Genomic DNA, 27828 nt, shown 5'->3' on the forward strand with positions numbered 1-27828 from the left:
TTATGGAGGGAGTGTAGTAGGCTAATCCATCATATTGCTTAAGAAGAAGTAAAAAATGCTTTATTTTTAGAACCGTGATGCTTAATATATATACAATATATAAAGAGAAATGAACATATACACATATGTGTGAAATATTCTTCTATTTGTATTTTGTCAAGGGTTTTTATTCTTGTTTATTTTTCAAAAATCAGGAGTGGACTTTAAATTTTATCAAATGTCTTACAGGCATCTATTAAGATGATTCTGATTTTTCTCATTTGACCTAGTAATATGATAAAGTGTAGTACATTGAAAAGAACTGAAAAATCCTTACATTTCTAGAATAAATCTCACCTGGTTATGGTATACTCTGTTTTACCAATATCTAATTTAAGGATCTAAATTCGTAAGTGAGTTTGGTGTAAAGCTTTCTTTTTAAAATTATCTATTCTCTGACTCTCAGAACAGTGTTCATATCTTCATTTAAATGATTTTCTTAATATCAATATAGCATAAATGCAGATATTTACAAAAAAGGCTACTTCTACTTAATATAATGATACTGCTATTAAAAAAATCATTTCCAAAGTTGATTGAGTCCAGTGCTTTGAGATTTTTACTATAGCAATTAGAAAAATCAATATTAGGTTTTCAGGGGCTTCCAACTCAAAGGAATCCTATTTCAAGGATATCACGGAGGTAAGAACCAGCAAACGAAGAGGCCAAGTGTGATTTTACATGCACTTTTCCTTTCCTTCCACAAATTTTATAGCAATTCCTTTTAGAAAGGACTTGGACTTGATGATTATAATGAAAGAGAGGCTTAAAGCAAGAGTAGATCAACTAAAAGCCAACCCCTTAACATAAGTTTTAAGAGTCCTCAAAATAACCACTTTTTGAGTAGTAAAATTTAAATAAGCCATGTATATCAAGTAAAGCTGAAAAGCATGAACTTTTAAATGAGCAAGTAACATTTTTAAAGAGTCTCTTGAATATTGAAACATCTTATTCAATTATACCTTCCATTTATCACTAACAGAAAGGATAAATGAACTAGTCTTTGCTTTTCTCTTAAAATATCTAAATTCTTTACAGGGACAGCCTTTTTTTTTTTAAATGCTTTACTAGGTTTTGCTATTTTAATGGCTTAAATATAAGACTGCTTTTATAGACTACCGGTATCTAGCTCCAAGTGAAAATAGTGAATCATACAGAGGTTCCGTTTCTGTTGCGGCTGATGGATTCTCAAAAGGCAGAAGGGAGTGTTGACAGAGACGGGGACTCATTTCAGCTCTCACACTTGGCTTTCTTGCAGGCCGGAAGAGAATCATCATCTACTTCTGATGTCCGAGGTTTCTTCACCGTGGAAATAATTCCAAAAGCAGTTTTTCTAGTTTCTATAAGATAAACAGGGAAACCAAAGTGCCTGAAGTTAAGCCATGATTTCAAAAGAGGTGGTTTTAACAAGCATCCCCATATTACTGTGACTTACAGCATGAGTAAATGATGAAACCATAATAAACTGCTATGAGTGTTGATGCCATTTACAGTTCTCACCTTTCCCCACCACCAGCTTCTACAAATATCTGTATATTTTTAACATCTAGTTCATTCCAAAGGGACTACCCCAAGGGTAAAACTATATAGGGCAGGTTATCGCTAATGGTCTGTCCGAGGCATCTTAGGTAGCCAGAACCCAAGTTTCAGAGCTTGGTGCAGCACATGCTTAAAGTGTGGTAGAAACACAAATGAATCAAGACGGCAACTACAACAGTCTGCTTTCCTGGTTGTGTGTGTGCTCACTTCATTTTATAGCACAGACCATTCATTATCTGTGTCCCCCACTAGATCATGATTATACCTCTGAAGAATCAATTGTATGGCGAACATCCAACAATGCCTGGTTATTTAACAGGTGTTTAAGAAATACTTGTTGAGTGAACGAGGAATAACGCACATGGTTATTGATCTCTTATATATTGGTGACAATGAACAAAGAAGAATGGGAATTATTAAAAGTTTAGGTCAGGTTGCTAGTAGAGTTCAACTTAAATGTAGCTAACTTCTGCTAAAAATGTACTAAGGGGCCAGGCTCTGTGTCATCTACAGAGGATCTTAGGATGCCTAACACAGTACTTCTTCCTACCACACACTGAGATAGCACATCAGGGGCAAATATAATAGGAATGGAGGCACCACAAGAAGTAACTCTGCCTGGATGAATCAGGAAGGTATCATGAAAGAAGTGATGCTAAGAATAGGGAAGAAGGAAAAGGAAAGGAAAGTGTTCCTTTGCAAAGGCATAGGGAGAGAGGTAAGAAGAATCTAATATACTTAGGGGACAATATGGCTGGTGTAAAGGAGGAGCATGAAAAAATTAGGGGGAAACGAGGCTAGTACTTGTGAAGGGCCACAGTGCCGTGAAAAGAGATTTAAACTGAGTCCTTAGGAAACAGGGAAGGACTGGGGAGGAGAGAAAGAGAGACCCCTTGGATACAAAGGAGATAAAAATCAAAAGGATTTGATAAACATAAATTTAGTTAAGAATTATTTCTTATTTCATGTACAAAAGTCAATTCTAAAAGTTAAATATTACCTTCTCATTTATCAGGATTAATTTACCAAGTCTACTAAATCTTTGCCAGTTATTTAAAAGCATTTTAATTTATAAAAGGGACAAAACTGCTCTCAAGGTCATTAAAATACCAACATAATCAGAGAATCTCAAAATAAACAGAAATTGCCCGTGATTTCCAAAAAATGTTACATTTAGAGATGTTTATCACTATGATTATGAGTAAACGTCTAAAAATCAGTAGAATGAATAAAAAATATAAAAATTAAATTGTGAAAATCAACACTTTGTAACAAAACTAAATGCATTAGTTTCAAAATTATATTAGTTCCATCTCAGAAATATTTTTTTTTACATCACATGAACATTTACTTCTTAATCTAAGACAACGGATTATAAACCGCTGAAAAACAAGACTTTTATAATTATCAGATAAAGTAACTCTTTTAGATCTTGAACCTCTTTCCTCTGTCCCCTCCCCACAACCTCCTTAGAATTGCTATTCATTGGTTTCTAGAATCCCACAGGACCCATCTAACTGTGATGCCTTGTAGCAAGCTTTCCAATGTAGAAGCCCAGCTACTGCATGTCCCAAGTCTTCTGTTTTCCAGGTATCCATTCCTGCACTGCCTTCAACAATTGCTCTCATGATAAGGTTTTCACACCCTCCAAGAATTAACCATCTTCTGGTAGTGCTTCAGTGCAGTGCTGTCCTTCTTAAATGTGGCACTCAGGGTGATAGAGATGCCAGCCAGGACTTATCAGTGCAGAGGATAATGATGACACTTTGAATCTTCCTGCCTCAGAATCTTGTATTTCTTCTAATGTAACCTTAGGCTGAATTTGCAATCCTAGTAGACTGAATTTTGAAACTGCTGTCTCAAATTGATCCCAATGTCAACTAAAGTCAGGGTAATTATAACATCCTGGAGATGTGTTGTTAATTCTGCAGGGACAGCAGGCATACACTAGGACTGTCCTGGGCACAACTAGAATGAATGGGAATGCTAAAGTCCACAAGGCTTCTTTTAGTTTAGCTTCTGTAAAAACCTAGCTTTATATATAACTTATTTTGAATAGCTGAGTTTTTTGAAGCACAGATCTTCATATTTTTCCCTACTAACTTTTAAAAATTAACTTCCCTTCCTTGTCTCAGTCTGTTTTAAACCACTAATTGTTATCCAGAATCTTGACGATTCCTTATGTTCATTTAAAATAGACAAAAATAATGGCAGAACTACTAGTGTGAACCAACTGTTCCCTAATTTCAAGAAAATCCTGATAAAGTTTTAATTAATTTGGTCATTCCCAGAGCTTATGTGATGGGTCTAGGCTATGTAATACAACAATCTCAAACTAAAAATGTTGAAACCAAAAGCAAAATCATCTAATTCATGGTAATACAGTAACCAGTTCTACGAAGTGGAAATCAGATCACTAAATCCAGACGTAATACACAAGCTCTCAATAACCTAACTATTCATATGCTAAATCACCCAGTTTATATGTAGCAACCAATTCTGAAGTTTAACATTCATCTGGGTGATATCAAGTCAACTGCTTCTTGACCACTACCACCAGTGCTAAAAATTACAAAGAGAATGAAGATAAAACAGCAGATGAAAAGTGTACACTTTTTTTTAAAAAAAGCCTCATTTTTATTCTCCAAAGTCCTAGCATATCAAACACTTCTAGTTCAATTTTTATCATCTGATGAGTAAGAAATCCAGTGCATTCAAGTAGTGAAATTAAGGTGAGGAGGAAGGTATATATAAATGAAATGTGAGTAAAAAATGTGTAGTCTTGCATAATTCAACAGGTAAACCAAATATGAGAAAATAATCACAAGTTGTAATAAATGTGAAAAGTTATGATTTGAGTTTGTTAGCGGGATTTTTAAAAATGTATTTGGTGCTTTTGTGTTCCTCATAACTGGCTTAACATATATTTTTCACCGTTCAGTTCTCTAAAACAGTGATTTTCAGCAGGGAAAGCATGTCCCTATGGAGGAAAAAGGGAGATGAGAAGCCTATCAAAATGCAGGTGGGGACACACGTGCAGAACTGGAAAGAACACATTCAATACTCATTTCTGGAAGGCAAACTATATTCATTCCACAAACTACTGAAAATAAAGCCTGAAGTAAAGGGCGAGAAAGCACTGATGGGTATGGCTAAACAGGTTCAGAAAAGATGATCCTAATGGAACTCTGAGGGGCAGGATAATGAAAGTAGATATGGCTCAACTGTTTCACAGAAATGACTGGCTCTTAACATGACCACTTGGTGTTTTTCTTGGAAGGACTTGCTCACCTCCGTGCAGAAGCACTGCTCGGCAGTTGGTGGACACTGCGGCCTTGGCGTCACTTTCCGACAGCCCAAACAGCAACCCTCTGGGGGGTCGTTAAAGATTTCAACCCAGCGTCAGCTGAGGACAGGAGACTAACAGAAACATAACTGACAATGCCAGTTCACCAGAGAGAGGCACTGAGAGAGACACTTTAATTCTATAGTTCTTACTCCAAATGGAACAGGCATTTGAGAAAAGACTCATTTAACTCTAAGCTTTTATAGAGTCCTTCTTTCCCCCTTTTTCTATTTCACCCTTAATCCAGAAAACAAAAGGATGAAGTTTTCACAACCTGATGTAATTTGGTTTTGAAGCTATTAATTGATAAATTTATAGTAAAAGGTTAAAAAATCTTGTTAAAGTATAACATACCAAATTCCAAATTTCCTAAAAGAAAATTTCAATGAGTTCTTATTCAGAAAAGGATACAAGTTTGCCACATCGTATGGGCCTCTTATTTCTAAAGGCTAAAATAAAATGAACAAAAAATAGATATGAAAGAAGTTATTCGTAACATTTCAGTGACTTCATCTGCAGTAAATAGGATGCTTAAGTATCTAAAAACAAGGAAGTCAACTGCATAAATTTAAGTCCTTATAATTTTGACGGGTTACTTACATTTTTGAAAATATAAAAGATCCCTGAAAAGCATTTTGCAACAATTTAAAGGAAAAACTATTTATATAAACAAAATTTGAAGCCCCAAAGGAATGGAGATAAATTTTACTCTTCACCAATTACAATGAGCAAATGCAATTAAAAACGAAAACATGCAATAAACCTTTATTACATGACTAATTTAACTTGAAAAGGGAAAAAATAAAGTACTTAATGCCAGACTTACCCTTTCAGCAGCACTAGATATAATTACATTCTACGAAATAGAAAGTAATCAATATTAATCTTAGATAAATGTCAAAAAATTGAAGTCTTATAATACAAATAACCAGTAATCAAGTTTTAACATAAATACCAACTTCTAAAGTTAAGGTAAATAAAGTGAAAGGATGAAAGACCTCATGTCAAACTAAAGGCAGCCTAAAATAAGAAACAGAACAAGAAGCCTTCCCAACAGTTCTTAGAAAAGATGCATTAGTTTAAAAAACTAGTTGAAAAGGTCATATAACCTTAATTCAACTCAATGATGACAACTGTATCTAGATGATTCTTTCACAGTAGGTAAACGGCCAATTCTTTACTGAAAGATAAAGACTTTCAATATAACTTTTCCCCCCTCATATTATTCTTCCTTAGGATATTTTTCTTTCTCTTAAAACTTGCAGAGCTCATTGAAATGGGAGAATTTGTTGCTGTGCATTGAGAACTTTCTGCTTTAAGGATATGGGGTCAACTTGATAACCCCAGTATATTAATAATAATAAACTGCTAGGTTTGAAAAATATCCTAAAATTATGGAACCATACCTTTCCTTTGCAGACCTGCATCAAATTGAGAGCGTTGGAAATTGTGTACCTTCTCATTGTGGAGTCTTTGATAGCGGGGCTATAGACAAGTTCAAAGCCCACACCTCGGTCAATTGCCTTCACAGGAAATGAAGAAAATAAACTGTTAAAGCTAAACACACACTGTCTTACTTTATTTTCACTGAACTTCCCCCTCACCTCACACCCCTCCCCCACACTGCCCACCTCCTGCATGTCCAGGTACAGCCTTGAATAAAGGCGGATTTGTGCCCGAATGGCACCATCTACAGGAGAAGAAAACAGATCTGTGGCTCTGTCTCAACAGAGTTTATCTTAGCTGTGGGGAAGCTGACTTTATATAAACAGGAATCATCAAGAGGCTGAGGAGAGCAACGTCCCAGTGGGGTGGCAGAAGGGCTACTACTCCATGAATTATCAAAAGGAAACCGGAGATGTGTTCCCTACACGCAGGATAAACTGTTTGCAAACATAGTAAACCAAGTAATTTGACCCAAGAATGAAGAGACAAAGAAATGAGCTGAAAAACGTCCAAAGAACAGGAGCGGAACGCCTCTCGGGTAAGTCATTTATTATGCATATGTTGAAGGAAGAAACTAACGGGCCACAGTTGAGTGCCATGTGCTAGGCACTGTGCTGAGTCTTATGTATTTATTTAACCCCTACAATACCTTTAGAAGGCACTGTGGCAGAGACAGCTAACTGCCCCGCTATCTCTTCTCTTCTCCCCTTTTTCTTTACTAACAGAGCCCCTGATCTTAAACGGGGCTCATGGATGCCTGGCAAAAAAGATGAAAGCAACCTGGGCCCTTGACAATTCTGCCAAGCTTACCATACTAGCTTGGCGTTTTACATGAGAAAAAGAAACTTCTTTCTTATTTAAGATGTTTTTAATAGGCAGGCATCCACAGGTAAGAAAACAGCCTGGAAGAAGTGGCAATGGGATCTACTACACTATGCAGCTTCCCTGATGAGTGATTCAAATCTTCATCCATTCACAACAGATAGGTTTTTAAGCCAGCTGTGCGTGGGAATGGGTGAGCAAAAGCTGACATGGTTCCTCTCTTGTAAGAGCTTCCAGTTTAGTGCAGGAGACCATCAAATAATTACACAAAAACACAAAACTTCCACTGTGCTAAGTGCCATCAAGAAGTCTGGGAGTGGGTGAGGAAGGACTTAATTAAATAGCAGAGAGAGGAGCATTTGCAGAGGGAGGGGGCAGTATGTGAAGAAGCTCTAGGGTTGGAGGAAGCATGTAGCATGTAGAGAAGGTCAAAGGCTGGAGAGGAGAGAATGAGGAGAGCCCTGTGGTGGGAGTGGGGGCTGAAGAGGATGGGAACTGCCAAACGGAGACAGAATTAATCTTAATAGCCACACGAAGCATCTAAGGATTTTAGCATGGAGGGGATAATCAGAGTCAGGACGGCAAAGTCGCTTGGTTTCAGTGGTCTTTCAAAGGAGCAAAGGAGGAAAAGCAGGCAAAGACCAGGCAGTATGGTCCAAGTCTCTGCCTGGCAAACGATTTTCTATTTATTACCCAGAGGATGAGTTGGGACTGGTCCAGCTGTGACTGCTGGAGGTCTACTCCTGCGTGTTACAAGGACTGGAAAAACCTGTCTTCTTCAGATCTGGCAGTCCACCTTGATTTAATTCACATGTACTGGCAGATTCCTTCCACTTGCCCTTCCTGAACAAAGACTTTTTTCTTTTCTTTTGCCCACCCCGCAATCTTCCCTTTCCTTAACTTTTCTGCCTGCCTTGAGGTGCCCAGAATTTATTTTAGATTGCCCTATATATATGATATTAGTTTAATTAGCATTTACATGCTATTTTCCACACTGCAACCTCCCCCTCTCCCCTTTTCAGACAACTTTTTCCTGCCTCCAATTCTTTGGCTTGTGTTAATTGTATCTGGGAATGATGTCTGTTATGATACTCTTTGTGCCATAAATATATATCTCATTCTCCCTGCCTGACTTGTACACTTGAGAGCTGGCATCATGATACTTCTTTGTAACACAGAACTGTCTTTTATACAAAAAGCATTTAATATATTTATATTCTGAGTGAATAAATAGTAGCTTATGGAAAAGAGGTCATGTTATAATGCTGTTCACTATGGATTAGCCATCACAAAAGAAACCAGGGTTAACTTGGCAAACTGAAATTCACAGATAAACCAAAACATGTCCTTTAACAGTAGTCTCAACTATCCCCCTGGCTATTTCTCTTACCAAAACTACTAATTAGCCAAAGAGGCTTACTTACAGGTATTTCTTTTCCTCATCCCTCTAGTTGCTGAACTAAAACACAAGTCGGTAGGATGGAGAAGAGGGGACATAAAAGACGTGGATGACACACAGAACTAGGTGACCAGGTCCCAAAGAATTCTGGAAAATTTGCTGCCCCCTCCTTGGGGACCAGATCAAAATACAAACTCCTTTTTTGGGGGTTGGAGAGGGTTAGCTGGACATAATTATCCACTTAATTATTTTTTAAGAAAAAAGTTCTGATTCTGATCTTAGTACATTAATCAAATTCACTTTCAAGCTGAAAACTCTCAGAGAAACTGAAGATAATGTGCTACTGAAGGCTGTGAACATTTCTTTCATAACACCTTATTTAAAATTTTTAGACAGATGAAATACAGACTCATTACCTGAGCTCCTGCTTCTAAGCCCATTTTAATGTAAATTGCCTTAAGCTCATCACCTGATTGTTCCTAACAGCCTTTTCATAAAGAATGCCAGTGCCTGCCTGATTGGCTTTTGTTTGCATCTCTGACCAAAGGTTCTGGAATAGGCAGATGATTTCTTTACTAATGAGAAATAACAGTCATAACGATGCTACAAACCAAGAACAGGTGTGTGATATTTGAAAAGAGATGGTGGTGGTAAAATTCCAAGAACTAAGCAAAGCTTAAGAGAAAGAAGAGAGAAAGGAAATAGGGGGTTGATTACTGGGACAATACACAGGTTCCCTGTTAATTTCATAAAAATTAGTTCTTTATTGAATTCGAAAGGATGATACTGCTGGTGTCATTCCTGGTTTCATTCTTTGAGATAGGTAACTTGTATATGATTCACAAATCAAGTAACATAAGAAAGCAAAAAAGCCTTCACTGTGTCTCTGCTCCCACTTGCCCCACCCACCCCTCCCATAATCACTTTCACTAACTTCTTGTGCCTTTTTCTAGCATTTTTTCATACAGATACAAGCAAACATGAATATGTATTATTATTTTTCCTCTCTCTTACCCCAAAGGTAGCCTACTACATTCTGGTTCTGACTTGAAGGGTTTTCCACGTCAGCTCCTAACTTCAGCATTGCTTTAGAGCTGCAGAGTACTCCACTGCAGAGGCATGGCATTTACCCAAGCCTCTGCTGATAGATTTTGGGTCGTTCCAGTCAATCTACAGCATAAACACTAATTTTCTAGTGTTTTGGGGGATTGCTGGATATTATGGGTTCAGTTGTTTCCCCCCGTAAAAGGTTTATGTTGGGGTCCTAATCCTCAGTACCTTAGGATGTAACATTAATTGGCAATAGCGTCATTGTAGATGTAATTAGTTAAGATGAGGCCACACTGGGACAGGGCGGACCCCTAATCCAGTAGGACTGGTGTACTTATAAGATGATGGCCATGTGAAGACAGACAGGGAGAAAGAACATGTTGTAAAGACAGAGGTAGAGATCGGAGTTATGCAGTTGCAAGCCAAGGACCAGCAAAGATTGCCAGCAAACCATCAAAAGCTAGGAAGAGACAAAGAAGGACTCCCCTAAGGTTTCAGAGGGACCATAACCCCAATAATGTCCTGATTTCAGACGCCCAGTCTCCACAACAGTGAGCCAATACACTTCTGTTAGTTTAAGCCACCCCATTTGTGGTACTTTGTTATGGTAGCCCCAGGAAACTAATACACTAGGTCAGAGGGTGAAGCATTTATAATTTTGATAGTTGTTGCCAAATTACCCACTGCCCCATAAGGACTGTTCCAATTACACTGCTACCGTCAAAGTATGAGAATGCCTGCTTTCCCACAGCCTCACCAAAGTGTATCATCAAACTTCTGGGTTTGTGCCAATCAGATAGGTGATTTTAACGTGCATTTCTCTTAGCATGATGAATTTAAGCATCTTTTCATTTGTTAAAAGGCCATTTGTATTTCCTTTCCTGTGAAATGTCTTTTCCATATTCTTAATCCATTTTTTTGGATTGATCATCTCTTTTTTTTTTTAACCTTATCAATTTCTAGGAGCTCTTTATATATTACAGAGATTAGTCACCTGTCTATGATATAAGTGAAACTATTTCTACCAGTCTGTCATTAGTCCTTTTCACTTTGTTTCTGATGTTTTTTTTAATTTTTTGGCCACACAGACATTTTTTTGATACTGACAGGTTTGCTGGCACTGCTCCAAGTACTGGATCAATAAAGTACTTAACATAGTTAGGTTCACAATATGTGTGATGAAAAATAAAATTTATAGAGCACTCACACCCAACTCAAGGATATATGGCAAGATTCCTGGAACAACCTCACTGCTTCAGATACTATTTACTGGATTTCTCTCAGTGGGGACTAACTGGACCATGAATACAGAAATGGATTAGGGTTAAAGGAACTGCTGAGGGGAAAACATCGGAAAGAGAGCATAAAACATACAATCACTGGAAATGGCTCAATAAACTTGAAGTTATTGTTGAATGGCACTAACACTGTAAAAAAAAAAAATCAAAGGTGAAGATACGTGCTGCTTAAAAAAATTCTTCTCAAAACCTGAATTCATAAAGATCATGTTTTAAAATATGAAATTATTCTGTGCGTAACAAAGAGCTCTGCTGTAAAGTAATTTTAAATAGCATTTCCCAGTGGGAAATGACAGCAGATTTAGAATCAAAGCTTAAGTACAAATCCCAAGTCAACCTTTGAGAGAGACAGGTACCTGTTGTGAGCCACAAACTACCTGAGTCTCAATTCCATCACCTGCATCACAGAGGTAATTCACATCTACCCCACCCTAAAGCTGCTGGGCTAGAGCAGGTGTGAAAGTGCTTAAGCCTTAAAATGCTAAATAATTAGAAGCCATCTGGCTATTCAAGAAGAGGAGTTGAATTCAACTTTTTTGAAACCCAACTATTACATGATAAAATGATTCCCATACAACTTACTTAAGACTCCAGAGGAGGGTTGCAGGAGATTTTAGAGGGAATTAACATAATTGAAATTATGGTGCCCTAAGCATGTGGTGAAAATAACAAAAGGATTGAGAGCTGAAAATTATACATAAGGAGTGCTTTGGTATGTTTTAGCTCCTGGGCCCTCCTTTATAATCCCAACCTTCTTTTTTTTTTTTTTATAACTTTGTTGAGGGATCATTGACAAATAGAATGCATATATTTAAAGTCTACACGTGATGATTTGATATACATACACTCTACACTGTAGAATGATTACTGGGATCAAGATAATTAACACATCCACCACCTGACATAGTTAACCTTTTTTTTGTTGTTTTGTTTGTTTTTGTGTGTGTGTGGTGATTGTGGTGAGAGTGCCTAGGATACTCTCAACTACTTTTGAGTTACAATACTGGACTATTAACTACAGTCACCCACGCTGTACATTAGAGCCTCAGAACTTGTTCTTTTTTTAAGTGAAAATCTATACCCTTTGACCTACAATCCCATCCTTCTGAGCTGATAATTCGCACATGGCTTATGGCCTCTAGGTTAAAGGCTAATGAATTAAATACTTTAATGCTCCTATTTCTCACCATCCCATCCAAATTAAGATACCTATACAACTACTATTATTTACCCTGAACAATAAGGTGGACACTTTTTATTGTATGCTTCTAGCTTTTAATTTAATTTTAATTAATTTAACTTTTAATTCCAGTTTCTCTTAAATAAAAAAGAGGTGAATGAATTAATAGGGATTCTTCTGCTTCCTGACCAATTCACACCGCAGCCTACTTCTACACTAGACGAGGGCTAAAAATAATCCTGCACAGCCTTCCCTCTACTCCATCATCTAGTTTTTATTAAACAACATATGTAAAATGTTCATACCAGATTTTTAAAAAAACAGACACTGTGTTAAGTACTGCCTATCCCTCTCACTTGTCAAATTTTTACTTTTCAGAATTCTTAAATTGAAAAATGTGGGAATGAAGCCAAAAATATCCATCAAAAAATAGCACCTTCAGGAACTTACAGATGGAATCAGAAGGTGCGCTGTCCTAGTGCTGCCGCCTCCAGTGCATCTCTTCCTCACGCCACCCCAATGTCCCACCCCCCCCACAGTGAATGCTGCCTGCCAAGCCCTGACAACCAGCTAAGGACTAACGGTTCACAGGATTTGGCTGTGTTCCCCAAGCTGTACCCAGACATGCAAAATTAGACATATACTCGTTCAATTGACAGATTTTAGGGAAGACCTCTTATAAGCAAGGTATTTGGGTAATGAAAAAAGGACCATGACACAGTTGGTGTTCTCTAGAAGCTCACAATCTGGGTTGGACAGCAGGGCACATTGCTAAGGAACCAATCAAAGGACGAAGCCAAAACAGACACTGGGCAGCTTATCACTGTTGTGGGACATGAGGAATTATGTGCTGTGCACTGCTGTCCATTCCATGGACTTGGCCTTAGCATCACATGCACTATCTCCTCCCAGCCAAGGACACAGTATCGTATGTGGGTTTACTCAGGCAAAGCCATCTAGAAAATGGCCTTCCTAGTTCATTAAGGTGAAGAGAAAAGCAAAAAAGTTGTAAGTTTAAGAGCAACTTAAGGAGGGTGCCATCTACATGGAAAATGGATTGGCAGTGTGAAGCTGGTAAAAAGCTTTGGCAACCTTCTAGAGACAGACACTACTAGCTCTGGGGAGCAACAACATGTGACGCCAGTAAGACTGTCATAACCTTGGGAACTGTGTTAGTTTGAGCCTTTTATCATGGTAGCTGGGGCACATCGGAGATCTCATCTGATGGGGAGTCAACCAGGTCTGTCCCACCCCTGTGTCTGGAGAGCTGAACAGCTTCTCCTTCTTCATTTTACCACTTTTAACAACATGTATCTCCAATTCTAAAATGTGATGATTAAGGGTCTTTTTTTTTTTTAGTGTTTACTTATTTAAGTACCGGCAAGAATGTGGGGAAACAATGATTTGAGCTTAACCAATATTGTTATATGTTCAGTAGTACTCTCATTATTGATCAGAAAAGAGCTGTTTTATAGTTTGCCCTTTAAATATATAACTTTAAAATTCTGAATACTTTTCAAGTACAGCTTTAGTAGCACACACTTAGGGGTAGAACACAAGCCATCTTAAATTTTTCCACACTGCATTCAATTTTTCCATACCATACAGATCATTTTCTCCTCTCACAGTATCTCCCTACTCTCAGCATCAAGCTAATTCCTTAGCAGTGGAGAGGGAAACAACAATTGAAGAACTTGTGATTCTACAGAGACAAAAGAATAGGGGAGTTATCTATCCTGAAAATCCATAAATTTTTAATTTTCCAATTCTGACAGGATTGGGGATGTAATCTAGATTGTCTGTCAAACCTTTTTTCTCCTTCAACAGCACTTCTTGAGAATGGGAGAGAGCTTTGGAAGCCTCTATTCTAAAAAAGCATCCTAACTCCTCCCAGGATCTGGTTGTCAATGCAAATAGTTGACAGCTCTGCCAATCTTACAGCTCCCATTGTGAAACAATATCACTTTTATGATGGAGTAAGACATAAAAAGGTGTGACAGGTGGACGATAAGGAGTAGAGGAAAACAAGAGAAATTACGAGAAAAATTCTGTAGCAGAGGAAGGAGCACAAGATCTGTTGAATGCATGGTCCCCCTCTTAGGTTATCATAAAGGTAAGCCTGGGCTTTTGTGTGAGCCAGCACATTTCAATGCCAATTTTAATTTTGCAGAGACCACGCCTACCGTGCTTTCCAGGCCCTGCCCCCTCCAGTCCCTGCCACCCCACCTTTCCCGTTTGCTGGTGCCTTGGGAACCCTCTCTCTATTTTGTCCTACGCCTTTCTTGGCTGCTCTGTCTCCTTAATGTTCAACATTCAGACTGTAAGTGTCCATCATTATTAGCTATCCTCTTAGGAAATTTCCTTCACAAATTTGAGCTTCTCAGGCCTTTCAAACACATCTTGGTAATTCACTGGATATTTTTTATTTTAAGCTTTCTTTTCTACCTTTAGTCAGCTTAGAAAAAAAAATCCTCTTTTTAAATTGCCTATTTATTACTAGCCTTTGTTTTTTCCCCTCTAAGAACAGCAGTTTCTTCTGCCCCTTTTCCAGTGTGTTAATGCACATGTAGAGATTCACATATAGAATGGAAACTGTGACACTTACCACATTAATAGGGGGTCTTTTGAAGTAAAATGGTAGCTTCTCTGTTACAGTTATGCAGACTAAATCCACATCTAAATGTGTACAAGCAACCTGTCAAGAAGAAAAAAACAGGTAAAGCCAAAAGGAAAATTGGCACATGTTAAGAATGGGGTAGGGTCAAACGTGATACAAAGAAATGTAAATAGATATGGCTCACTCCATAGGCATTACACGGTTCTGTGTTCAAATACATTTGTCCCTTTACAAAGTCAATGCTTAGCCATTCCTTCACATTTGGTTTGAATGGTTTAGCTGTAATCTAGCTGAAGCAGAGTGATATGTCTATAGACCATCTCAACAGATAGGGTCTAGAGACCCTCTAATTCATGGTCAGCTACATAAGGAGAGGTTGCTAAGAGAGGCTGAGTTTCTGGAAGGTTACTTAAGATTGTTCTAGAAAAAAGAAACTAACTGCTCTGAAATCCAAGAAAAAATAAATAAATAAGCCAAAAGGAATGTATGCATGGTCCACTTACCCCAGAAATTATTTATTTTTGTGCCAGTAATTGGCCCACGCCTGTGGCTCCTATCAGTCTATTGACTGGCCAAAGAAATACATGGCACTACTAATGGCATTTTGTTCAAATGCTAATAGAAACAGAGCATCTCCATAAATGGTCAAAGCAGAGCTGTTATAAATCAAATGACACTGAATGCATTTTTTTCAACTTTTAATTTCCCTTTCCTTTGTTCTCATTTTTGCTATTATTTGTTGATACTCTGCATTTACTTCCAAAAGAGATTTGAAGCTGCTTATAAAAAAAGACATGCAAGATAAAATAAATAGATAAGGAAATGAGCATAAAAGGAAAATCAGGGAAGGAACATAAAGCCAGGGAAAGGTTACTAGCATAACAGTGCAGGCCAAAAGACAGGGCTAGAAGCTGCATACCCGGCTCTCATTTTGCCATTATTTGATTTACAGCAATAAAAGGAATTGGCTGTTTTGTACCATGACAAAAATAAGCCTTACTATCAATGCTGGTGTAATCAGGCTTGACAAACAAATCCAAGGTGCCAGGGTGGCTGTGCTGGCAAACTAACATCCGTGGCACGGACCAAGAGAAAGGGGTCAAGAGGGGGTGACAATGCCCCATAGGGTCAGCTCAACCTTCAGCAGTGACAGGAATGTCACATCTTATCCTTTCTCTTCAGAATCCCCACTTCAGTCGTTCCTACCCCCACCCCAGGGCTCCAGGAAGCAGGTAGTGATCAGAGGCTGCCTGGCTTTAAGACAGTCGTAGTAACTTAGTAAGCCTGGGAAGTAAGGCTGGTTTGGCAGAAACACTTGGCTCATAAAGAATCTGCCCCATCCCAACTGCTACAGCTGTCCAACTCATAAAAGAGTCATTGAAAATTTGATAAGAATGGATGAAGTAAAGGTCTGAATAGCAGATAAAACATAAAACACGCTCGGCTTCTGTTTGCCATTTTTAAACTACCAGATTAGCAAAGATCAAAAAGTTTAGCAATATACAGGTGACACAAAAATAAACAAACAGGGACTCACAGGGTCTTTAAATCAGTACAGGGTCTTGAAAAGCATTTCAGCAATAGGTATCAAAATTTTATAAGCACACATCAGCAAATTCCTATAAGTATAGGAATGTATCCTATAGAGACTAGAAATGCATTCTATAGCCATATACCTTGCAAATGCTTGAGGATATTGGTGAAAGGACGGTCGCTGCAACACCAATTACAAAAGTCTAGACACAACTAAACATCCCTCAATTTTACTTAAAAAAATTATGGTCCCTTTATGCAAGAGAATATGCTGACTCCTTAAACGGAATGAGGTACCTCTCTAGTGGATATTATGGAACCATCTCCGAGATATACTGCCAGGTGAAAAAACCATGGTATTAGGAAGGAAGGAGAGGAAGAGGAGAATGAAGGAAGGAAGGAAGGACTAGGTAAAAATACTTCTGAAAAGAAACACAAGAACTGCTAGCAGTGGTTGCCTCTGGAGAAAAGGGAGAGAGCGTTTTGGGTGGGAGGAAGGTGTACTTTTCAGTGCATACCTCTTTGCACTGTTTCAATTCATTATTACAAACACAAATTATTTTTCATTTCAAAAAGCTGATTCATTTCTTAAAAGCCTGTTAAACATTCTTCCCCAGAGTAAAGCTAAATTAGGTTACTTTATTTATGTATTGCTCCTTTTTTCCCTCTTTTATATAACAGTAGCTAATTAAAAAATATCCCTTGTGTTGGTTTAAGTACATGCATTATAATAAACTTTCAGTTACAAAGGATGGCTCCACTTGGCTCCCTCTGACACCTCAGACTTAAAATGTTTCAAACCGAATTCTTTTGTTATTTAGCTTTCTATTAATCCAAATGTTCAACTGATACATTTAGATAACTATAAAATAAGAGCTAATGTTCACACCATAATGAAATGCTTTCTAAATCATTAAAAATATTAAATTACGTCCAAATATATTTGTGGTTAAGAATTTGATTATAGTGGTTTTGGCAGGTTGTATATGAATTCATATCAATTGTTCTTAACCTTTTCTTTGGCCAAGGATTCCTATGAGGATTTAAGGAAGGTATTCCCCAAACTGCACATATACACACATACATTTATCTTTGATTTTATGGAACAAGCGGAATAAGAGAAGGGGGTTCAGTCTCCCCCAACTCCCCTTCATGGATGTCAGGTTAGTACATTCTAATATTTTATTCAAGGGAGAGCCAGGCTTGCCCAGGGAAAAAAGAGATGCCCGTAAATGGGGCCTCCCAAACTAAACTGTTTTAAGAAAAAAAACAAACCTCCCTGAAGAATTTATTTAAAATGGAGATTACCAGGCCCTACTCTCAGCAGTAAATTCAGTAAGCAGGGTCTAATAACCTGCATTTTAACAAGGTTTCCTGGGAAATCTGACACCAGTGGAGCCAGAGCATATCTTAAGAACTGCCTTGAAAGAAACGCCTTTTCAGTAGCCTCAGGTGTTAGCAGCATATACTACAATAATGCTCTGCAAAGAGTAAGGCATGGATTTTGGAAGCAGGAAGAAAACAGAACTTCTATTTTCATTTATTTTTAATTCCTTCCCTTAAAATGTTTTGTTCAGTGTGTGTATATTATTTCATAAAGCACACTGATATAATGGAGCATGCAAATAATTTTTTTATTGGAGTATAATTGCTTTACACTGGTGTGTTAGTTTCTGCTTTATAACAAAGTGAATCAGTTATACATATACATATATTCCCATTATCTCTTCCCTCTTGCTTCTCCCTCCCTCCCTCCTTCCCTATCCCACCCTTCTAACTGGTCACAAAGCACCGAGCTGATCTCCCTGTGCTATGCAACTGCTTCCCACTAGCTATCTATTTTACATTTGGTAGTGTATATATGTCCATGTCACTCTCTCACTTTGTCCCAGCTTACCCTTCCCCCTCCCCGTGTCAAGTCCATTCTCTAGTAGGTCTGCGTCTTTATCTCTGTCTTGTCCCTAGGTTCTTCACGACTTTTTTTTTTTTTTTAGATTCCAAATATATGTGTTAGCATACGGTATTTGTTTTTCTCTTTCTGACTTACTTCACTCTGTATGACAGACTCTAGGTCCATCCCCCTCACTACAAATAACTCAATTTTGTTTCTTTTTATGGCTAATATTCCATTGTATATATGTGCCACATCTTCTTTATCCATTCATCATCTGTAACATGCAAATAATTTAAAAGAAAATAAACATACACATATTGGGGATGTCAGATCACTATTTTTTTTAATTGATACAGTACACACTCAAGGTAGTTTGGAGACCATTGGACTAAATAACCTGAATTCTCCTCACCCTGTCTTGTCCTGAATGGGAGTAACAACGGAAAAGAATATGAAGAAGAATATATATGTCTATAACTGATTCACTTTGCTGTACAGAAGAAATTAACGTAACATTGTAAATCAACTGTACTTCAATAAAAATTTTTAAAAAAATTCTAAATGGGAATAACTAACTCAGAAGCTCCTGAAATTTCTATGTATCTCTCTCTGCCAAATTCCACCATCACCCCCATCCTAAGAAGCCCCAGCCAATGGAATCTGCTTACAGTCTTTCATCTTTGCTTTATCCCCTGGGGTAACTATGGAGAAAAAGGATTTATCTATGAGATATCTTCCAGATACTCTGAGTGGAAAAGAGTATGTTATTTCCCATGGAAACAACTCTGTTTAAGGTGGTTAGATTTTATACTACTAATTGTTAACATGTGTATAGGAATGCTTTTATAACTCATTTTGGAGACCTTAGTTACAGAATATCATACCTACAGACACTTGTTTACATTCTAGATAATCAACTTATAAACCAAACAAATAAAATCACTTAACAGAACATAACCTGTTAAGCAACAAACTGCTTGCATCTGACCCAATTCCACCCAAAACCATGATATGCTTACAAAAGCTTTATAATTAAAAGAAAAAAGTCTTTTTAAATTGATTTTCTATATAAAACAGGGAGAATGTCAACTTCAACTGAATCTTAAAGGATGGGTAAGATTTGGAAAGATAAGATGTTCTGATTTTAAAAACTGTTTTCTCTGCAGTCAATTCCAAACAAATACTCTGTCAATTATTTATAGCTTTCTTCCATCTTCCAGAATATTTCTGACTGTTCCACCCATCACAACGAATTATGTGTTCACAGTTTTGAATTAAAACTTGTGAATAATCTGAGAAAAACAAGTAATAAGATAAATTCACTAAATCAAATTATAATGTATTCTAAGACTCCAAAGTCCTATCTCTATAACATAACTACCTTAAGTTTAGAGCAAATCAGTGAGCCTAAGTCTCAATTTTCTCTTCTACAAAATGGGGATAATAATAGGCCTTTGTCCCAATTATCCCCAGGATTGTTGTTTTCTCTAATCACCAGTAAATGGCTATGGAAATTTTAAGTTGTATGCTCTTCAAAATCCATTTGAAAAACAAGTGTACAATAAAAAACTGGGTACACTACCAACTTTTAGTCTACAGTATAACTGAGCTGTTAATATTTAATAACAAAACTAAATTGCTGTTTAACAAATTTGGACATATCCATGGTCCATCTTAGGGTTTCAGCACTGAATTAGAACCCCTGTGGAACTTAAAAAAAGATACCCAAACTCAACCCCAAACCTACTGGATCAGAATCTCCAAGAGTGGAGATCTGAACGTGCCTGATTTTAAAAGGTTCCACAGGGGTCTCTGATGACTAAGAACTACTCAATCCTACTCCCCGTTTTTCTGAAATGAAATTCTTGAGAATTACTATAATTGAGCATTTTAGAAAAGGAGTCACCCAAAAACAGGAATTCACAGATAACTTGTACTATTTCTCTGCATTAAATCAGTAAGTCCCCTACATACAAACCTTCAAATTACGAACTTTCAAAGATGCAAACGTGCCCCTGTATGTCGGCTGTTGTACTGTAGTACCGTACTTTTCAAGGTACTGTACTGTAAGATTAAAAATGTTTTTATTTTTTGTGTTTGTTAGTTTTTTATGTATTATTTGTGTGAAAAGTATTATAAATCTATTACAGTACAGTACTATATAGCCGATTGTGTTAGTTGGGTACCTAGGCTAACTTTGTTGGACTTACAAACAAATTGGACTTACGAATGAGCTCTCTCATTTGTATATAGGGTACTTACCGTATAAACAATTAAGAATTGTTAATGTGCCTTGAAAATGAAATTTGCCACACACGAGTCTCCTTAGTCAGCAACTCCATCTACTGGATAAACTTAGGGAAAATCTTATAATTTTAGAACGGACTTTGCTTAAAAACAAATTATGCTGTAAAAGTAAAACATCAAAGACCAGTGCTTTCTTTCCCCCCCACATAATATCCCTTTAGTGGATACACTTTTGGTAGATGGCTACCTAAATAAAGACAACATTCCAAACTTCTTAAGGAGCTATACCTCACTTTACACAGTAAAACATATCCCTGAAAAACTATATTACATTTGATTTTTTCTTTTCTGTGATCACTTACAATGCCCAGTGTGTTGTCTCAAGTTGACAAAATGACCATACACATTAAACAATTTTCCTTCCTGAAAAGTCATAGAAATGGCCATTTGAAAAGGACAAAAGAAATTAAATTCATAAAGGTTCTCTTATACAAAAAGGAACAGTATCAGCAGATGGTTGATTCTGAAGGATTTCTAGAAGACCAAAGGCTGATATGATCATGCTGGCATATGGACCACACCTCAGAGCACACAAACGGGAAAGCTAAAACAGAGAAGGGATCTTCTATGCCACAGTAGAACCTTGCTCCCTTCTTCTGTCACAGGCAGCAGCGAATAGTAAGAAGGGCAGAAACTGAAGCGCTTTTAGAGCTAGAAAGAGATGGACCATCATTTACCTAAGAGAAGTTTCAAACGAATGAATGAAGCAGAGATAAAGAAACAGAAGAAAACTTGATGGACTCTTTTAATCTCAGCCCATCAAATATCTAGCAGAATAAATAAAACAAAACAAAATATGTCACCCAAATACACCCTTGTGCAATTCCAGAACACCAAGTATAAATGAAAAATCCTCAAAGTTTCCAGATGAGATGATACAGGTCACCTACAAAGGTATAACATCAAACTTCTTATATAAAATAATGAGTACCATTTTCTTTTACTGTTACTTACATGAAAAAGTTTTTCTGTCTTTGGAAAAACTGCAACGATATCATACAGCCGGACTCTTGAAGAAGTTGCTCTCTAGTAATATAAAAAGAATGTTACCATACTTATGCAACAACAAATGCATATGGAATTCTGACTAATGTCCTGGCTGCACTTATATTTCAATTATGTAACACTTCTAATATGCCACTGACATTTCTGCTCTGCTTTGTATGTTGTCAGAAAAGACCTCCTCAGCACATGAGACTCCAGATACCAACTTCCAACCCACCAAGGAGGAAGGAATCATCCTCCTTCCTTCCTTCCCACATTGTTATGCTTTAACTGTGTACCAAACATTTTGTTTGAGATAGAAAAATCAAATTAAATAGCTGCTGCTCTTACAAGCTAGTGGAGAGCTTGCCAGAAATTTACTGAGCACCTGCTGTGTGTGGGGCACTGGGATACAAAATCACTTAAGGCATATGTCTGTTCTCAGTGGAACTCACCATTTTTTGGTGAGATAAGAAATACACGTGACTAAGTGTGATATGATTAGGCTCACAATGAGAATACTGTTAAATACAAATTAAACTGCTAAGCATGCAAGAAAATACCCGAGAGTCCTAAGACAGAAGAAGAGGAATTTATCCGTTAAAGATTGTTTATAAAAGAAAGTCTCAAACTTATATGTGTATGCATGTGAAAAGGCTGGAAAAATATATATTCAAGAATACAATCTCTGAGTGATGAGATATGGGATATTTCTTCTTTGCCTGTTGGCACCTTTAAAATTTTTTACCTCTTATTCTGTAAAAAGAAAAGGCATGATAAAAATTAGAGGAGGAAAGAGATAGGTTGAAGAGAAGCAGCAGGTACTGTGCTTGAGCAGGTAAGAAAACCTCAAACTCTTTGTGACCATAAAAAGTCAGCTCCATTTATGTCTCCCTGGGCTTAGATAACCAGAATGCTGCCTGCAGTTGTATAAAATCCCAAAATTTGGCTTTCTGTAATTTCTTTAGCAATGCTAATGTTAGAAAGGAGGCCAGTCCTTCCTTGATTACTCCTGTTCTATGATAGAGGAGGCCATTCCAGCTAAAGATGAAACAGCTCACCTTCTCAGAGATCTCACTTTCTCTCTCCCTCACTGGACCCATCCCATCAGCACCAGGCATTCTCAAGTCTCCATCTAACAAACAAAATCTAGACAGCAGGTTCTCATCCACCAGCCTCCCTATGCCTTCTGTTCCTCCATAGAAGCAATTTTCTCAAGCAAAGTCAGCAGCACACACTGGCTGCATGTTCTCACGCCCCTATCATTTCCGTGGAAATGGCTTTTACTAAGGCAACCAACGACCTCCACGTCATTAGGAGACTTGCCCATTCAACACGTTTTAGCCCTTCTCTGACTTAACTACTTCGGCACCTTGATGCTGCTGAGCCTTCTCACATTCCTCGTTGTCCACCTACTTCTCAGACAGTCCTGCCTCAGTCTCTAATCCTAGCTCATCCCTCATCCTTTACTCCACCATTGAATACCGAATTTCCTCAGGGCTCTGTCCTAGACCTTCTCTTCCCACATATTTTTACCAAGGAGTCTCATCCAGTCTCATGATTTCAATTACTCTCTACAGGGTGACCACTTCCAAATCAGTATCTTTAATTAGGGTCCCTCTTCTGAGGGTCACACCTTTTTTTCCAACCCCATTTGACAAGCTCCACTGGAACTCTCACAATAACCCATCACGTCTGAAACATGATGATCTAAACTTACTTCTCTTTCCATGTCCCATCTCAGGAAATGGTACCATCTACTTACCTGGCTGCTCAGGCCAAGGCAGGGAGTCATCACCTTCCACCCAATCAACAAATCCATCCAAATCCTGTCAATCCTCCCCTCTCCCCCAGCCCCAGTGCCTCTTAAATCCCTTCCTTTATCCCTTCTAATCTATTCTCTATAATGCAAACTTCATAATTGTATTCCCTTGGTTAAAACCTTCAAAGGCTTCTTCTAATTGCTCACCCAGACCCACCTCCCTAACCTCATCCCAGGATAGACAGCTCATCAGGCTCAACTCAACTGGTGTTTCATTTTCCAGAATGCACCATGTTTCTTCTTGGATTCAGGACCTTGCATAATCCATCCTGTCTGTGGAAACATTCTCTCCCTCACTTGGCACCTATAACACTGATTCTTCTGGCCCCTGTTTGCACATTCCCAGGACATTCCTTATTTGCTACCTCCCACTTTTTAAACATTCCTCCCATTTTAATTTATTTTTAATTTTTAATTTTAATTTTGCAATACGCGGGCCTCTCACTGTTGTGGCCTCTCCCATTGCGGAGCACAGGCTCCGGACGCACAGGCTCAGCGGCCATGGCTCACGGGCCCAGCCACTCCGCGGCATGTGGGATCCTTCCGGACTGGGGCATGAACCCGTGTCCCCTGCATCGGCAGGCGGACGCTCAACCACTGTGCCACCAGGGAAGCCCCCCTCCCACTTTTAAAAGGATTGTGTCTGTATTATTCATAGCAATATCCCCAGTACCCACCTATGTCTACTTCATGTAAGTTCAATGAATACCACTTGCTGAAAGATTCTTTAATTGGGGTATTCTTATACATGTGCCATGAGTAGAAGAGATTCTGTTATACTATGTGAATTCTGAGCTAAGGAGAGCAGTCAAGTGTCACACGCTGGGGGTCGGGGGAGATGGAAGAATGGGAGGAGTTGGAAAAACAACAGTATTCAGCAGAAATCAATACAACTTACAAGGCCAAGAGAGAAGAAAAACAACTAACCTACCAAAACATTGCAGTGCGATGGATCCGAAACGATAATTGTCAGTCTAGTTAAAATCTTAATTGGTTTTGATTTTCCCTGTAATCAAAAAAGCACAAAATAGAAATGACTGATTTTCCTCCTTAGCAGTGGAAAGTACTCATTAAAAGGTATTAACAATAGAAGATAGTGGAGATCAGTAAAACCTATTCCCCACTCTCAAGGAATTTATAACACAGGTGTACCTAGTTTTATTGTGTTCTGCTTTGTTGTACTTCACTGATATTGCATTTTTTACAAATTGAAGGGTGGCGGCAACCCTGTGTTGAGCAAGTCTATTGGCGCCATTTTCCAACAGCATTTGCTCACTTCATGTCTCTGTGTCATATTTTGGTAATTCTCCCAGTATTTCACACTTTTTCATTATTTTCATATTTGTTATGGTGATCTATGATCAATGCAAACCGGGGCCCTCGCAATGGAAGTGCCGAGTGCTAACCACTGGACTGCCAGGGAATTCCCTGATCACTGATCTTTGATGGTACTATTGTAATTGTTTTCAGTGAAAAAAACCATACCCATATAAGACATCGAACTTAATCAATTGTTGAAACGACAACAAAGGATTCAGAATATTATATAAACTTAGTTGATAAAGCAGTGGCAGGGTATGAGAAGACTAACTCCAATTCTGAAAGATCTGCTGTGGGTAAAATACTATCAAACAGCGTTGCATGCTACAGAGAAATCATAGTGAAAGGAAGAGTCCATTCATGCAGCAAACTCACTGTTGTCTTATTTTGAGAAACTGCCGCAGCCAGCCCAACCTTCAGAAACCACCACCCTGATCGGTCAGCAGCCTTCAGCACTGAGGCAAGACCCTCCACAGGCAAAAAGATTACAACTTGCTGAAGACTGAGACGACGGTGAGCATTTTTAAGCAATAAAATATTTTAAAATTAAGGTATATACATTGATTTTTTTTTTTAGACATAATGCTACTTCACACTTATTGAACTACAGTACAATGTAAGCATCAATTTAATATGCACCAGGAAACCAAAACATTCGTGTGACTCGCTTTAATGTGGTGGTCTGGAACCAGACCTACAATATCTCTGAGGTATACCTGTACAGCCAGAGAAAAAAAGATGTACATAATGTTTCGTGGAAGAGCTGAGTCTTCATGGAAAGCTAAGACTAGTAGACAGAGGAAGGGGCAGTACAGATTAGAGAACCACATATATGACTGGGCATGTCTGAGCTGGATGAATAAGTACTCTGTTTCTTAAACAAAACACTTACCTGTACAATTGGCAAAGTTGTAAAGAGTTCAGAAACAGCTACTGGTTTTTCAATTTCCTACAACAAAGAAGAATATTTTTTTTAAAAAGCTAATTTCTGGCACTCAGAAACACTAAATAAGTTGTGTGTATGTGCATGTGTGTGTTTTTTAATGAAGAAAGCTAAAGCAGAGAAGCAGCTGAGAACACCAATGGATAGGAGGGATGAACAATAGTTTTTAGAATGAAACAATCTGTAAGGAACAGTAGTTGGCCTAAAGGGAGATACACATATTTACTAGTATGTTTGGGAGGGAAATCAATTAGTAATGAGTCCATGACAGTACAATAAAAAAGAATATTGTGATTACAGTTTAATGAATAACAATGCACTTTTAAGAAGTTATTGAAAGTTACTTAACATCAAATCAACTTTAAGAATCCTTATACCATGCCCTAGCACTTCACAAAAAACTATCATTTGTACAAATACGCATCAGCTCAACTATTAACATTAAAATAAGATAATGCACAAAGAGTGCTCGTCTGTAGCTTCAATATTACCAATATACACAAAGTAACTATAAATGCTAGTTATTATTAACTTAAGAAATTGTATTTTACCTGTTTCTTTTCCTTAAATTCAACAACATGATTGATGGCAACAACTGAATAGCCCACTGAAAAGAAAAATTGAACATTCTTGTTAAATACAACAACCTCTTTTACATATAAGCTCATCCCAATTCATGTCAAGACTAGAAGGTAGTAAGAAGAATGGTTATGGGCTCTGGAGTCAGACGGCCCATTTTCAAATCTATGCATTACTACTTAGAAGTTACTTAAGTTACTACTTAGAAGTTACTTAACCTTAAGTTTCAAGTTCTTCGTCTGCCAAATGGTGATAATAACAGAACTCACCTTATACGACTGGCAGAATTCAATTCAAACGCAAAGGATGTTTTAGAACAGTAGCTGGCACAGAGTCAGGGCTTTGTTTGACTTTGGTGGTGTATTATTAGCATTATACCAAAGACACTTAGTGCAACTCCTTTAAACCATCATTCTCCTTCGTGTCCTTTTGTTCATTTTCATCCCATCACGTGTATACTTTTTCACCTTCATTCTTACTCGTTTCTTTTGCTTTTTACCCTTTCTACTTCAAAGGCCCTTTTGCTAAAGAGAAATGTAGTAACGACTCCCTCACACCACTGTCCACATACGCCTTTGAGCTACCCACCAAGAGACTGGGAACTCTTTGAAGCCAGGGCCTTGCTTTATCAGCCTCAACACAGCCCTGTTTTGGACATGTGGACTATCAAAAACATGCCTAAATCATGACTCCAATCTTTAAGTTATTTAAACACCAATGGGAACAACAGGATATTAATATTAAAAGATAATGCATATTAATGCCAAAATAGTGGTCCCCCCCCATTAGTTTGTCCAGTTTCCTTCTTTTCTTCCTCCCTCAATTATTTACTGAGCAACCATTACTTAACAGGCCCTGCAGAAACCTCTTTATTTTTAACTCCCTCTATTCCCACGTAGACATTTTACAGTCTAAGGAAAGAGACAGCAGTCGCGATTAACTCCAGTAATTAAAATGGGGGTCTTAATTCTCAGAGCTTTTGCTTCCCTTGGATTCAAATATGAGTAACATTCTAGCATTTTGGCCATGCTGCTCCCCTCTCACTCTCCTAGTATGTCCTCCGCCCCCACCAACCCTCCCTCTACATAAAATAATTCAAACACTCGCGACCCCATGTCCCTCCCTCACTTCTCGGACCCATAGGTGCACCAGCTTCCTGCATTTGAGTGTCAGAACACTGTCGTGAGACGCAGGAAGGGGCGATATTAAAAGCACTGACGTAGGAGACTATACTTGGAAGCCCTGGCTTCTGCCATCCATCAGCTGTGGGGCCCTATGCAAATTCCCCGCCCGGTCAGGGCCTCAGTTTCCTCAATTCGCAAGAAATAAGGAGCTAGACTGGGTAACAGCTCCCCAGTGCTTTCGAGTTTCCCGCGCCCAGGATCAGAGCTACACCGCAGGGGCCTCAGCTTCCAGGGACAGCCAGGAGACCCCATGAGACGGGAACGAGGCCCGCCCGGGTCCCTCCCGAGCGTGGCCTGATAGTCTGGGGGGACACAGAGACTGGGCAGGCACCGCGGCCCGCGAAGCCGGGGAGACTCACAGTGAGCAGCATTCTCCACTAGCCCGCGCAGCGCCTTCAGGTCGGAACCCGCCCGCAAGTCCAAATCCGCAAACGCCGCCATGGCGAAATCACGTGATGGCCGCGCGCCTATCTGCGCAGCCGCCGGGCCCGCCCCCTCGGGCATGCCGGGAATTGCAGTTTACCTG

At 38.4% G+C, this 27828-nt stretch overlaps 1 protein-coding gene across 1 annotated transcript; it reads right to left on the reverse strand.

The window, feature by feature from the left end:
• Positions 1-837: 837 nt before the first annotated feature.
• On the reverse strand, positions 838-27746 carry RPP30 (ribonuclease P/MRP subunit p30). The gene is made up of 11 exons (XM_024739567.1): positions 27662-27746; positions 26091-26146; positions 25489-25545; positions 24208-24282; positions 21425-21496; positions 14725-14814; positions 6331-6447; positions 5751-5780; positions 5336-5373; positions 4870-4949; positions 838-1379 (listed from the first exon to the last, which is right to left on the reverse strand). The coding sequence occupies exons 1-11, from the start codon at positions 27741-27743 to the stop codon at positions 1270-1272; spliced, it is 807 nt and encodes a 268-aa protein (XP_024595335.1). The 5' UTR covers positions 27744-27746; the 3' UTR covers positions 838-1269.
• Positions 27747-27828: the final 82 nt, after the last annotated feature.

This window comes from Neophocaena asiaeorientalis, unplaced genomic scaffold (assembly GCF_003031525.2).
Source record: "Neophocaena asiaeorientalis asiaeorientalis breed wild unplaced genomic scaffold, Neophocaena_asiaeorientalis_V1.1 scaffold597, whole genome shotgun sequence".
NCBI classification, from domain to species: Eukaryota; Metazoa; Chordata; class Mammalia; order Artiodactyla; family Phocoenidae; genus Neophocaena; species Neophocaena asiaeorientalis.

Bases quoted from the DNA above. Each gene is read 5' to 3' on its own strand.
- RPP30 (XM_024739567.1), bottom strand. From the start codon at position 27,743: ATGGCGGCGTTTGCGGATTTGGACTTGCGGGCGGGTTCCGACCTGAAG. The intron at 26,147-27,661 runs GTGAGTCTCCCC...TTTTCTTTTCAG, and splicing joins AGTGGAGAATGCTGCTCACT to TGGGCTATTCAGTTGTTGCC. The intron at 14,815-21,424 runs GTAAGTAACAGT...TCTTCTTGACAG, and splicing joins AGACAGAAAAACTTTTTCAT to GTTGCTTGTACACATTTAGA.